This window comes from Notolepis coatsorum (genome assembly GCF_963971535.1).
Source record: "Notolepis coatsorum genome assembly, chromosome: 11".
Lineage (NCBI taxonomy): Eukaryota > Metazoa > Chordata > Actinopteri > Aulopiformes > Paralepididae > Notolepis > Notolepis coatsorum.
The window spans coordinates 56,461,502-56,474,666 of NC_140175.1; the positions used below are offsets into that span (position 1 = coordinate 56,461,502).

The 13,165-nt window shown below is 39.7% G+C and overlaps 2 protein-coding genes across 2 annotated transcripts in view; both read right to left on the reverse strand.

Moving 5' to 3' along the window:
• LOC311236673 (myosin heavy chain, fast skeletal muscle-like) overlaps positions 1-6,597 on the reverse strand; it is a gene marked incomplete at both ends in the record, with an annotated part of 378,376 nt that extends 371,779 nt beyond the window's left edge. The window contains 2 exons of the mRNA XM_084324385.1: positions 5,682-5,896; positions 6,551-6,597. Coding sequence (XP_084180511.1) covers positions 5,682-5,888 — 207 coding nt within the window. The remainder of the gene's footprint in view (positions 1-5,681; positions 5,897-6,550) is intronic.
• Positions 5,070-5,629, reverse strand: LOC311236440 (myosin-2-like; the record flags this gene model as incomplete). Its single annotated transcript, XM_084324117.1, has 4 exons — positions 5,070-5,101; positions 5,190-5,346; positions 5,448-5,586; positions 5,622-5,629. The coding sequence occupies 4 exons, from the start codon at positions 5,627-5,629 to the stop codon at positions 5,070-5,072; spliced, it is 336 nt and encodes a 111-aa protein (XP_084180243.1).
• Positions 6,598-13,165: the final 6,568 nt, after the last annotated feature.

A 13,165-nucleotide genomic window follows, 5' to 3' on the forward strand; every position in this document is an offset into this window, starting at 1 on the left:
TATTCATGAAAAGCAATTATTTGTATTTAATTCCAAAAAGTCACATAGTGTTGTTGTTACATCTTACCCTGAACTGGGAGGACACAGTCTGCATGGAGCCACCCTTCTTCTTGCCTCCCTTCTTTGCGCCACCAGTCTCTATTAATTTGATAATACATCATCAGTTTATAGATTCAACATTATTATCTAAATCGAATTATGCTGGTTGTTGGACAATGTAATTTAATTGATAGTATTGGAAATGCATGTTGTATGACACAGAGGATACTTAGAAGTTGAGATAATTGTCTCTTAAAATTTTAATAATCACACTTAAAAGTACATTTCTCATAATGACGTACCTTCAACTACAGCAGGATACAGTACAGGCAGCAGTTTAACGGAAGACTTCTGGTAAAGCTGCATCACCGAATCGTTCAGTGGATCCTTGTTCTTGTCCAGCCATCCAGTGACGTTGTAATCCACAGTTCCAGCATAGTGGACCATGGAGAAGTGGGCCTCAGCCTTGCCCTTGCCGGGTTTTGGTTTCTCAAATGCTATGTTCTTGCCCATATGTTGGTCATACAGCTTGTTCTTGAAGCTAGTGTCAGAAGCCTTGGGGAACATGCACTCCTCTTCAAGGATGGAGAAGATGCCCATGGGCTTTATAAAAGTGGAAAAGAGATATACAGATCATTTAGACACACCTTGTGGCATTCTAAGGAATATTTGAATAAGTCACAACGTTATGGTGTACCTTCTCAATGAGCTCAATGCAGGCAGCCAAGTCCATGCCGAAGTCAATGAACTCCCAGATAATACCCTCCTTCTTGTACTCCTCTTGCTCCAGGACAAACATGGTGTGGTTGAAGAACTGTTGCAGTTTCTCATTGGTGAAGTTGATGCAAAGCTGCTCCATGCTATTGTACTGTCAGTGGGGGAAAATATATATTAGCCTAATCTCCTACATTACTTGAGGAAATGTCTTTCCATGAAATTAGGTAGTCCATAGATTGCTATAAATGCATACTTACATCAAATATCTCAAAACCAGCAATGTCCAGCACACCAATGTAAGACGATCTTGGCATCTTGGTGTCCAGTTGCTGGTTGATACGGATGACCATCCACAAGAACATCCTCTCATAGATGGACTTGGCCAGGGCCATAACAGAGTTATTTACCTGAAAAAAGTGATTTGATTGAATTAAAATGCATGTGTCTACATACATTAGCACTCCAATGCTGCCAGTCTGCCACTTGCACACACTCTCCAAAATGTTGCTTTGGAATTAGTGTATACAGGAACATGTGAAGCAACATATTTGCTGTGACCTGTGTGTGAAATACATAGACAGGGAAGGATGTAATGTATCTTGCTCACCTGAGGCACAGTCTGTCCCTTGGTGACATACTCGTTTCCGACCTTCACTTTGGGGTAGCACAGACCCTTCAGCATGTCAGCAGAGTTCAGGCCCAAAAGGTAGGCGATTTTGTCAGCCTCTGAAAATGTGTATAAAACGCATTCAGGAGAAATATCCAGGAATATTGGATTCACGATTCATGCCATAGTGTCACACTAGCATAGCAAAGAGACAAATTAATGACATAATTACACTACCATAGAAAAGAGACAGCATAATGCCATAGAGTTTCGCTAGCATAGTAAAGAGACATAATAATGCCATAGAGTTACACTAGCATATAGCCAAGAGACAGAATAATGCCATAGGGGTACACTTGCATAGCAAAAAGACAGCATAATGGCATAGATTTTCGCTAGCATAGCAAAGAGACAGCATAATGCCTAGGGTTCAGCATAGCAAAGAGACAGCATAATGCTTAGGGTTCAGCATAGCAAAGAGACAGCATGATGCATAGGGTTCAGCATAGCAAAGAGACAGCATGATGCCATAGTCACACTAGCATACTGTAGCAAAGATGGAATATAATACTTGAACAAAAACAGAGCCCAAGGCAAAATAATGTGCCTGTCTGAGAGTCAGGATTTCTATCACTGAAACTGTTTTCTTCCAGAAATTCTGCATGATACTTGCTCAAACGATCATATATTGTTATTTTAAAACAAGATACAAGAATTACCACAATGGATTGTGAATGTATGTTTTTGAGGTGTAAGCAGCATCCTCCAATAAATGCCCAATCGGAACCTATTCATCATGACCAGGCTGAACACTTTCCCTCGACTTAACAGAGTGTGATTTTGTATCTTGTCTCTTGGAGTATGTATGTATTCCATTGGAGTTATGGCTAATTCAAAAAAGTTTGTACATTTTTCCTTCCTTTGATTAAACTATAGTTTTTCCTCTTGGGGAGAAAAATGTAGGAGCACAATGTTTGCTTCTTGCGTGGATGTAGCCAAGGGAACATATTTACAATATTAAGTCAATATAACCTGATAGAAAGCATGGTTTGTGTTTCAGTCAAACATATACTGTAAACATATACTGTGAGTTCAAATGTTAGATTTATCATGGTTTTTGAAGGTCTAAACTATAAAACTAAAGCCCAATTTGACTGTGTTAAGTCCAGATAAGCTGCAGTGGAGGGGTATGTTTCTCAACACTAAATATATCAGTGAGATTTTGCGATGCATGATTATAAATTATGGGAAACAACATTGGTTTGAAAAATAGTGAACCTATGTTTTAATACTCAGCCTGCTGATAAGCTGCAGTGGAGGGGTATGTCTCTGACTCTAAACACTAAAGCTATCAGTGAGATTGTGCCAGATTGAAATTGTGAAGAGCTGGTTTGAAAAATAGTGGACCTATATCTTTTAATTAGGGATGTCCCGATCCGATCACATCATTGGGATCGGGGCCGATCACGTGATTTTCTGAAGATCGGGATCGGCAAAAAATAATAATAAAAAATCTGGATTTTTATTTTTTATTCAACAAACATGACCATGTTCACGTCTTAAACTCATACTGAGGCCTTAGTTTTGGTTTTAAATTGCATATCATCATTAATTAATTTATTGTCACACAGAGCAGAAGCATTTAGCCAAAACAAACCAATAGTATCCAGCTGCAGAACGGCAGACCAGCCACACTCTCAGACCCAAACGCATTTCCTTTGATTTAATTATACATCAAATGATTTATGTCAAGGATTGCAATGCCTCGCTTGAATGAAGTTAACTTTTCACTTGGATAACGTCAACATTCAGGGTGAATGTAATGTGAGAAATTGGGATAAAAAAATATATATATATATATATATATATATATATATATATATATATATATATATATATATATATATATATATATATATATATATATATATATATATATATATATATATATATATATATATATATATATATATATATATAAAAAGTTGATCGGATCGGGAAAGATCGGTATCGGTAGATACTCAAAATCACATGATCGGGATCGGATCGGGAGCAAAAAACGTGATCGGGACATCCCTACTTTTAATACTCACCCTCTGTGCCATCAGGCTCAGCCTGCTCCTCACGCTGCTTCTGCTTGAACTTCATGTTGCCATGGTGAAGCACAGCACCAGTCAGCTTCCAGATATAATTCTTCTCTTCACCAGTGAAGCCAAGAACATCAATAGCATCCTATATGAAAAGAAGTTGAAATAAGTAAAAGTAAAAATATATAAGAATGTCAACCACATGCAGAAAAGTTACCAAGAGCTTGATTGTGGACTAGGGGGTTAAAGACACACTTGTAGAGCAAGGAAAGCTGGATATGTCAGCAACGTTTCTTGTCAATTAGAATTGTGGTGTGGAAATGAAGGCCTTGTCAATTTTAGCTTCATAGTGCTTCCTTCAGGCCAACTAGGTTTTTTAATTAAAATGTTTTGGATAAGTGGATAAGCGATCATTGCTGTTGCTTTAATGCACTGTATTGACTTGCTTTCACACTTGAAAATGCATGCTACTACGTACTTCCCAGATGGTTCTTCTGTGTAACAAACCATCTGACGGGTCAGGTTAATTCTAAGTAACACGTCTGGTCTCTATCATTTACCATCTTATGGCAATTTGAAAAACTGCATAGTAATGTAATTATTGTTAAATTAACATTTTAAACATATAAAATAATATAATAAGTTGGAACATCTGTAGGTAGATTACTACACATCACTCACATCAGTGGCATCCAACTCCACTTTGTCATCAATGCTGGCCACAGTGATATGACCCTGACTGCACATGGGGAAGTCATAGGGGTTGCTGGTGATGAGACACATTTCTGATGTGGAAACACATAGAATCAAATAAGTTAGACTGGATCTGCTTCCGTCAAATGATTTTGGACCATTGTTGTTGACAATTAAGATTAGTTATTCAGCTCACCAATCAGCTCAGGCTTGTGGTTGGTCATCATCTGGTAGAAGATGTGGTAGCCTCTCTCATCTGGAAGCTGGAAGCTCACTCTGGACTTCTCCAGCAGATCTATGAGGTTTGGTCATAATAAATATCTAGCCTACTAATAATGTCACTTGTTTAATTTTGTGAATGTTATACTTACATGTTTCAATATCAGCACTGGACAGTTTGCCAGTTGGGAGGAAGTGGATTCTGATGAATTTACCCTTTTCAGAAGAACACAACAGTGTTATTATTGTATAACCAAGTAATGCCCAAGTGATATTTTATAGAAAAGAAAATATTCAACTTACAAAGCGAGAGGAGTTGTCATTCCTCACGGTCTTTGCGTTACCATAACTCTCCAGCAAGGGATTGGCTGCAATGATCTGATCCTCCAGTGACCCCTATAATTACATTTTCACATTTTAACAATCATATCAGTAAATGTCCACTCTTTGTTCAAATGTCTGTGGTTTCCATTTTCAGTATATTCTCTCAGTATTTTACCTGGATCTTTGATTCTTTCTTCTTCTCTCCACCAGCACCACCTCCCACTGCAATTGTGGCAAAGTACTGGATGACACGCTTGGTGTTCACAGTCTTTCCGGCACCAGATTCTCCACTGTGTATAGATAATTGAATAAAGAGAAACTCACAAACTAATTTCAATCATTTTGATTATATTGATATTTTTGATGAACAATATATGAGAAACCTACGTGATAAGAACAGACTGGTTCTCCCTATCTGTGAAAGGTAAAGCAAATACATATTTATTATCTGTTTAACCAAACCAAAAATAATAATTCATAGGATTTTCATGACCAGGACATACCAGTAAGCATGAACTGAAAGGCGTTGTCAGAGACAGAGAATATGTGGGGTGGGGCCTCCATACGCTTCTTGCCTCTGTAGGCATTTACAACCTCCTGGTCGTACACTGGGAGCCACTTGTAGGGGTTCACAGTGGCACAGAACAGCCCAGAGTAGGTCTGAAGGGGAATAGAGATTCAGGAAAAGTTACAGTAGGCTATCATTATTATAGGTAATTATTTAATATTGCACCTTTTACTCATATTTTTGAATATCTTACATAGATCATCCATGCGGCATAACGCTCTTTGAGGTTATACAACACAGAGGCTTCATTGAGATGGGTCATCATGGCCATGTCCTCAATTTTGTCATACTTGGGAGGGTTCATAGGGTGAACATCGTCCTCCTTAGCGATTCTCTCCTGAAATACAGAAACACAATTTCAGTTTACAGACTCATCTGCAAGTTGTATTGCGTTGAATTCTGTATGAAACACTACAGCCTACTTTACCTCCTGAGTGTCATGCACTTTTACAGTGACTTTGGCACCGTCTTTACTTAGGATGGTACATTTGAGGTACAGCTCCTCCTTATCAGCCACGTAAGCAGCAGACTTAGCATCAAAGGGTGAGGTCTGAGCCGCAAGCCTCTCAGCCTCTGGCTTACGAAGGTAAATGGAGGCCTTGCCATAAGCGGCCATCTCTGCGTCCGTACTCATGGTAGCGGCTTCATGTTGACAGACAAAAGTTATTTGTAGATTAAGGTGGGTGCGAGCACAACTCAAACTATTTTAAACAGTCTCTTACCGGGTGCACAGTCTTGAATAATACAATAATAGAAAGAACTACCAGCACTCAATCTCATGCTGCCCATGCAATACAATTATTACAAGGACATTTTCCATGCGTGCTGGTAGTTCCTTCCATAATTGACAGACAAAAATAAACAATGTTATCTTTTATCTTATGTGTATATATTTTTAGATGCGAAACACCTCATAGACTCACTCACTCACTCATGAAGACAAGTATACATTTTAACTTCATAAACTTTGTCCTTGTTCATTTTAGTTTGAACCGATCAAACCAAAACTCAATTCAGCAGTACAATGGATGTGATCTCATGACGCCCAGTTTTTGGCAAGAGATAACTATATTGCATGCAGTGTATTGGTAAATCAGCCAAATCTCCCCTATAACAAAAATAAATGTTAGTCTTGTTTTATATTGTAGTATATTATTGAACAAATTATACAACCTACACTAGGACCACATTATGAATGTGGAAACAAAACTAAATTCACCCTGAACCACCACTGGTGTAAACATGGCAGAAGACTATTGGAGAATAGTGGCCGGTTGTAGGATGTTCTTATCTTACCTTGTTCAACTACCCGATCACAGAAGAACTTTCACAATCTACAACCCTGCATGAGAGAAGAATCGTATATGTTACATTATTTGAATATTAATTATTATTAATATATTATTTGAAATATGAAGGTATACCGTCAAAGGTATGGATATTTACTAGGGATGCTCGATATTGGCTTTTTTACCGATACCGATATTCCGATATTGTCCAACTCTTAATTTCCGATACCGATATCAACCGATATCAACCGATACCGATATATGCAGGGTTTCCCCGTCCAAAAAACTGAATAATTTCAGGTAACTAATAATTTCACTAGATATATATATAACAAATATTGTTATTGTTTTTTTTTGTTTTTAAACCGATACCGATATTTTCCGATATCACATTTTACTGCCGATATCGGCCGATAATATCGGTCGGCCGATAATATCGGACATCCCTAATATTTACCATACAGCCATCCATGATATATACATAATATACTGTAGACATATACAAAATATACATATTGTATGGTTTAGTTTATGCAAAAAAAATAAAAATCATTTCACAGTATTTAAAGAAAAACAATATAGAAATGTTTTATGATATAGCACTATGATAATTGCATTAAAAGATAAATATGTAAATATGTCATGTAACATAGTAATTTGTACTGGAAAACAATATACTGTACAATAACATTATACAGTCAAAACTATAAGACAAATATTGTGATATGATTAGTCAACATGTATAGCACTGAAGCATCTCCCCATGCAATACCTTCACTGTGAATGGCAGCTGAAGCATCAGTGTCACTTACCACCAGCTGGAACAGATCTCCACTCCTCTACCTCCATCTCTATCTCAACTGTCTTATATAGAGCTCACTCTGCAAGTCATGCAAAAACGAAATATGGGCATCTCCTCAAATGTATTTTTGTTCTATATTAGTTTTTTTCATCATCACCCACTTTTGTGGTGCTGTATCATGTTCCTTTGTACTAGGTATTTCTATATCTGCCAGTGTATTTCATTCACTGTATGTGAAGATACTTTGACTTATCATCATGATTAGATCCAACAGAACTCTCAAATGCTGACATAATTTTCTCATACTTGAAATGCAGCCAATTTAATATTGCATTAATAATTACTAAAATTGCTAAATATTATCAACAAGATAACAAGTGTGTTGTCATAATAAAAGTTGAATAATTGTTTCACATATTAAGATATAATATATCCTAATATATTATAACATATACTACGGTATCATAATCACATTGACATATACAACTCTATTAATAAGCCCAGCGTGCTCACAGAATTGCAACCATAACTTGGAGTGCATTTCTTGGCAATGCTCAGAGTCATTAAATATATATTACTGCGAGTCTAGCATTTTCACAGTTGGTGTAATGTTGCATGTATTTATAATCTGTTTGGGATAGATTTTAATTTCTACATATTTCGATTTCATCACCTTATTTTATTTTCCAATAAAAGTGATATAGTTTTCTTTCATATGCATTAATTACGTTAGCATTTCAAACTAGTAAAACCAAAGCCTGTTGTGTTATTTATTGAATTAAATGGAGTGAACAGAACATATTTTAGTTTGCACAACCACAATTAGTGCATGAAGCTCTAGTGCTTTTGGATGATTTACAATAGTATTACCTTTGACATTTGACATGCCCGTATTTTTTCTCATCCCAACTTCCTTACACACAATTAAATGGTACCATAGCTGACTTAATTGTGTTGATTCATCCTTGCTGAAAGCAAGTGTGCTTTTACTTTTCATTTTATATTGAATACTTTAATAGATTTAGACTCAGAGAACTAGTGTTTACAGTTTATTTTTAATCAAGTGAGGAATTTGTGTACTTGATTTATCAGCTTCCTATTCACAGACATTTTCGTTTAAGTATGCCTTTTAATGTCACAATGAATGCCTTGTATTTATCACACTGTGTGTCCTCATAAGAAATGATCCCAGTTCACGGCTGGTAACCCTGCCTCCTCATCATGGTAAATGATAGAACACTTGTCCAGGCGACGCTGCAGGCTCTTGAATGTGCCCTCCAAGTTCAGTGAAACCCTCACTGTACCTCCCTCTGTGCTTGTTGTGGGCTCACGGTTCTCTGTGTTGCCGTGCCTGAAGCCAAGACCTGATGCTACCCTGGTGTCAAGCAGTGCACGTGAGTGGCGCGGCGCGTGAGCGGCGCGGGGAGCGGAGCGGGCGGTTTTGACGTGAGCGAGGAGTGGGTTTTAAAATGGGCCGGCGCGACGTCCGGATCGAGAGTTCTCCTCCGCTCCAATCCACTCCAGGCCGCTCGCAGTGGTTTAACACTGATGTAATATACATGTAGTACAATGCCAAAGCAACAGATGGCGATGTACAAACATGAAGGCCATTTTCAACCAATGAGAAGGGTGAACCTGTGATATCCTGTTCAGGCTTTGTCACTCACATCCTGTTAGAAAAGGTTTTGACGCCATTGTTGTTGTCATTAGCTTACATGCTAACGTTAATGGCAGCGACCATAGCATTGTGGCTAGGCTAGCTATCATCGCTTAATAGAGCTAGTGAATGGATAAACAACGTTATTTAACATTGCAGAATGGGTACAATTACAATGCGGCTCAATACAAACAATTGTTAAGGTGCCCAGGGGGTGTAGACTGTTGTAGTTTGAGCTAATTTACACCATGCTCCAAAAAAAAATAAAAATCTGCCGAGCGATGTGGCGCGGGGAGCGGGGAGCGCTCGATTCAAGGTGAGCGGTGAGCGAGCGGAGAGCGACTTGGGGGCGGGGTCAACATGAGCGATTAGCGGAGCGGACCAAGCTTTAAAGAGCGAAGAGCGGATTTCTCGCCCGCGCCGATCCGCTCACGTGGCCTGGTGTCAAACTGGTGTCAAGCTGATGGATTTAATTACAAATTTACTACCATCACCAGGGGCGGACCTAGCACATTTGGCGCCCTAGGCGAGATTCACCACTGCGCCGCCCCCCCCCCCCCCCCCCCCCTTTGCCTCTTCATAGTTCTCTAACGTTAGTCTGTCTTTCCTCAACGCTCAATTCTATAAACACTTGACCGATACCCATCAATGCACAGCGCTCTAGCATGTTCTGACTGTGAACACCTAAAGCTGAGGCTCAGACCGACCGACCGTTTTAGATTTTTGGCTCATTTTCCCTTATGTTAGAATTTTTTTTATGTAAAAATTATGGTTGCAGATATAGAGGGGGGCGCCAAAACTGCACAGAGAAAAAAATAAAAATAATATTTTTTTTTTTTTTTTTTTTTTTTTTGGCGCCCCCCTCTGTAGGAAGGTCCGCCCCTGACCATCACACCACTGATCTGTGAACACCCTTCAGCTTACACAGCCATCATTCATGTCGAAGCAAATTACATCAAACTCTGTGAATCTGAACCGCTAAAGGATGACACTCATTAACACTACTGGACTAGCAAACAATGCATTAGCGCTGGTCCCGTCTCCTCCCCTCGCTACTGGAATGTAATGGTCAGTAGAATCGGTAGGCGTCACATCTGGCTGAAAGGCTACTGCTGTTCCCTGGGCAGACATTTGTTGACAATTTTACAGCTTTCTGGGACAGAGATGACCTTTTCTAAATGGATGGTCGCATCCAAACAGAGCAGGTTCTTGTATCCTCTCGAGGAACATGGACCTTGCTCTGAAGTCCTGCAATGCGATTGGTGCTTGATGTAGAGTGGGTCTGAGCCATTTTAATGATTGTGTTTCTCTTGTCTCTAAAACACATGCACTTTTTAACAATAGGCCTTTGCTGACCTCACCTGCCTGTCTGTCGCCTGCTGACCTCACCTGTATGTATGTTGCCTGCTGACCTCACCTGCCTGCTCGCCTCACACTGGTCTCGCCTGTCTGTTGTCTCTGACCTCACATGTCTACTTGTTGCCTGCCTGTTGTCTCTGAACTCACATGTCTACTTGTTTCCTGCCTGCCTGTTGTCTCTGACCTCACATGTCTACTTGTTGGCTGCCTGCCTGTTGTCTCTGACCTCACATGTCTACTTGTTGCCTGCCTGTTGTCTCTGACCTCACATGTCTACTTGTTGCCTGTTGTCTCTGACCTAACATGTCTACTTGTTGGCTGCCTGTTGTCTCTGACCTCACATGTCTTCTTGTTGCCTGCCTGTTGTCACTGACCTCACATGTCTACTTGTTGCCTGCCTGTTGTCTCTGACCTAACATGTCTACTTGTTGCCTGCCTGCCTGTTGTCTCTGACCTTACATGTCTACTTGTTGCCTGCCTGCCTATTGTCTCTGACCTCACGTCTACTTGTTGTCACCTGCTTGCTTGTTCTCAGCTTCTCAGTTTTCATTTGTATATAGTGATATAAATACTTCTACATTCATGTAACATAACTGCATCATATATAGTCTGATAGCCGAGGTTGTTCTGAAAATAAAGATGTACATCACTTCGTTTCTATAAAAGTTGACCTTGACTTGAATTTGGTATAAAAAAAATTGGTATCCTGTGCCTTGTGTTCTTCTTTGTTTGTGTTTTCTTGAACACCCAGAACAGATGGGGCCTGCATCTGTGGTTGTGGTAGGAGTCTATAGAACATCATCTGCAGGTCTGGGTACCATTGATGACCATTGATGTTCTTTCTTGTTTTTCTAATGAGTAATTAATTATTAAGTGATTTTAACCTGAATTGGCTTAACAGCTCATCTGACTATTTGAGGTTGGTGGTTGCCTTAATTTAGCTAAACCAAGGCCAAATTTGAAAGAATGTGCTAAATCTATTCTTATTGATGTATTATAAGTGGTCTTTGAGTTTGGAATCAGCGACCACTGCCCGATTGCATGTGTTTAAAGTGCACAGTTAAAGAGGTCAACATCCCATACAGTTACATGGAGATATCTCAGACATTTGAATGATCAAGCTTGATTAAATGACGTTTTCCATAGTGATTTACAATATATAAAACTGAGATCCCTTATGTGCAATTAGCACTGGATTTTTTTTTTCTAAAAACATTTATTTAAATTATATTTAAAGGAACACTCCAACATTTTGGGAAATTAGCTTAATTAACATCTTCCCTGGAGTTAGACAAGAAGATACATACCTTTTTTTTGTCTCTCTGCATGCATTAGGCTTAGGGAATGCCTGGACCGTTAGCCTAGCTTAGCTTCATCCCTGGAAGTGGGTCATACATTTACCCGAGTTCCCAACAATAATGTATTTTTTTTTCATGCTGTCATTTATCAATTATGGTGAAGTGAGTGATGTCCAGCAGGATCCACCAGAAGTCTCCCAGAGTCTCCTAGTCGCACAAGTCTCCGAGAGTCTCCTAGTCACACAAGTCTCCCAGTCACACAAGTCTCCCAGTCACACAAGTCTCCCAGACACACAAGTCTCCCAGTCACACAAGTCTAGCAGACACACAAGTCTCCCATACACACAAGTCTCCCAGACACACAAGTCACACAAGTCTCCCAGTCTCCCAGTCACACAAGTCTCCAGTCACACAAGTCTCCCAGTCACACAAGTCTCCAGTCACACGAGTCTCCTAGTCACACAAGTCTCCCAGTCACACAAGTCTCCCAGTCACACGAGTCTCCCAGTCACACGTGTCTCCCAGTCACACAACTCACACAAGTCTCCCAGTTTTTCATGCTGTCATTTATCAATTATGGTGAAGTGAGTGATGTCCAGCAGGATCCACCAGAAGTCTCCCAGAGTCTCCTAGTCGCACAAGTCTCCCAGAGTCTCCTAGTCACACAAGTCTCCCAGTTACACAAGTCTCCCAGTCACACAAGTCTCCCAGACACACAAGTCTACCATACACACAAGTCTCCCAGACACACAAGTCACACAAGTCTCCCAGTCTCCCAGTCACACAAGTCTCCAGTCACACGAGTCTCTCAGTCACACAAGTCTCCAGTCACACGAGTCTCCTAGTCACACAAGTCTCCCAGTCACACGAGTCTCCCAGTCACACAAGTCACACCAGTCTCTCAGTCACACCAGTCTCCCAGTCACACAAGTCTCCCAGTCACACAAGTCTCCCAGACACACAGGTCTCCCAGTCACACAAGTCTCCCAGTCACACAAGTCTCCCAGTCACACGAGTATCTCAGTCACATGAATCTCCCAGTCACACAAGTCTCCCAGTCACACAAGTCTCCCAGTCACACGAGTCATTGATGACCATTGATGTTCTTTCTTGTCATTCATTCATTCATTCATTAATTCATTCATTCATTCATTCATTCATTCATTCATTCATTCATTCATTCATTCATTCATCTATTCATCATTCATATAGTGTATTGGTAAATCAGCTAAATGTTGACAATAATACAAATAAATATAGGTAACTTGTTGTCTATTGTCATACATTATTGAAAGACAAAGTTCTACAGCCTGTGTTACGAAGGATCAGATTAAACCGAATATATATATTTATTTATGGATATATATTGAATAGTATTTGTATGTCGTTTGATATCCCTTGTATATTCCTTGTACATATGCACGGAATATCCCTTTAGCCTACTATAGCCCATAATAGTTCATTCTCTTATTGGACAAAGGACCAGGCGCCAGGGGACCAGCCCCT